At 57.1% G+C, this 1,598-nt stretch overlaps 1 protein-coding gene across 1 annotated transcript in view; it reads left to right on the top strand.

The window, feature by feature from the left end:
• Positions 1 to 1,462: 1,462 nt before the first annotated feature.
• Positions 1,463 to 1,598, top strand: part of TMEM184B (transmembrane protein 184B) — a 30,842-nt gene continuing 30,706 nt past the window's right edge. Inside the window, exon 1 of the mRNA XM_042050760.1 lies at positions 1,463 to 1,586. Coding sequence (XP_041906694.1) covers positions 1,584 to 1,586 — 3 coding nt within the window. The 5' untranslated portion in view covers positions 1,463 to 1,583. The remainder of the gene's footprint in view (positions 1,587 to 1,598) is intronic.

Genomic DNA, 1,598 nt, shown 5'->3' with positions numbered 1-1,598 from the left:
TCTGGCTTTGAGGAGGAGAGGGATGGGCCTTTCCACGCCGTTGGTTTTGGGTGCGCGCTGACTTCGACAGAGCTGGACCCTGGATTTTGTGTTTTCTTGCTTTCTTCTATCTTCAAACCTAAGTCCTGAAGGAGAGGGGCGCGGAGCACCTGACAACACCACAGTCAGTGCCTGATGCAAACAGGCTCAACTCCCTCTGAAGTGGCACCTGCTGCTTTGGTGTCTGCGGTGGTGTGGTTTGTTTGGGTTTCTCCTCCTTTGGTTGTCTGACCTGTCTGGCAGTAAAATACTTCATTTTAATACTGATTTATTTCTAAATTGCTGCTCCTATAGTTACGCATCCCTGCATTATCCTGATATGAGGCCTGTTTCTTCCAGGCTCTGTAAAACCCTTGAAACTTATTTTCAGAAACACCTGCTGGGAATAAATGATGAATCTTGGTGACTTTGCAAATTCTTTCCAAGCCTGTTCTCTGCCAACCGAGCCGGAAGAGCTGTTCCTTTGTTTCCCTGATGCGTGGGTCTTCCAGCTCCAGGGATGAGAGAGTAGAAGGGAAGGGAAGAGGAAGGTGGTTCCAGGGCTATGGGGTATTCTATGGTTGCCTCTATCCCGCATTGGCCCTGCCTCGATTTTGAGTGTGATTTTGCTGGATCAGAATGAAACTGGACTTCGTCCATTGTCAATCCTGTTTTCTGCGAGAAAGGGGGACCTTTCCTGTGTGTAAGACAGCACTGCCATCCCTGCAGCGAGGTGGAGGCAGCAGAGCCGTCATCTGGCAGGGTCCAGGAGCAGTGAGTGCCTTTGGGGTAGGAGTTCTGGCTTGGGACAGAGGGGGAATGCACTGCCATTTTGGGACATGTGGGGGTAGCAGCTCCAGGGGTGCATCTGTGTTTCAAGAGGGCAAGCGGACTTCTAAAGCAGCAGGAGAAAAGGAGAAAATCGTCAACCTTATCTCGGGTAGCATGGCACCTCCTTTTGCTAACACAGTCGTATTAAACGTTCACGTTCTAGGGCGTGGTGCGTCTGGCTTCTTTGTTTGCCTTTTTTTTTTTTTTTTTAGACTCAAAGTGCCTTGCTCGGGCTTGAGTAGAGGCACGGTTTTGGTTTCCGACACCTCTGCGTATGTTTGTTTCACTCGGAGTTTGTGGGAAAACGGCGCTGAGGTCGAGGTGGAAATCTGCCTGGGGCAGGATCTTCCTGTGGCCAGTACTGCCCTTAGGCGGCCTGGCGGGCGAACAGAGTTGCAGGATTGCTGGACCGCCCGGGTGCCCGGCTCCGGGAAGCTCATCCCTCCGTCCGGCGCTGCGGAACAACTCCGCTCCCCCCGCCCCGGCGGCGCTGCCCCTTTAAGAGAGGAGCGGTGACGTCACCCTGTTCCCCCTCCCGCGCGGGCAGTGGGCGGGGCGCGCGGTGCCGTGCGCAGGCGCGGAGGGAGGGCCGGGCCGGGCCCGGCGTCGCCATGGGCTCCTGAGGCCTCCGCGTCCCCGCGCCGGTGCCGGCGCCGCCCGCGGGGCAGCGGGGCAGGGCTCGACCCGACCCCTCCTCGCCCCACCGGGCTGGGCCGCGCCCGCCCACCCGCTGCATGGTAAGACGTGGC

Source organism: Corvus kubaryi, unplaced genomic scaffold (genome assembly GCF_017639235.1).
Source record: "Corvus kubaryi isolate FWS band 111438036 unplaced genomic scaffold, C.kubaryi_AGA036_p1.0 74, whole genome shotgun sequence".
Classification (NCBI taxonomy): domain Eukaryota; kingdom Metazoa; phylum Chordata; class Aves; order Passeriformes; family Corvidae; genus Corvus; species Corvus kubaryi.
The sequence above is the reverse complement of the archived record's forward strand: the minus strand, read 5'-3'. Positions and strand labels throughout refer to the sequence as shown.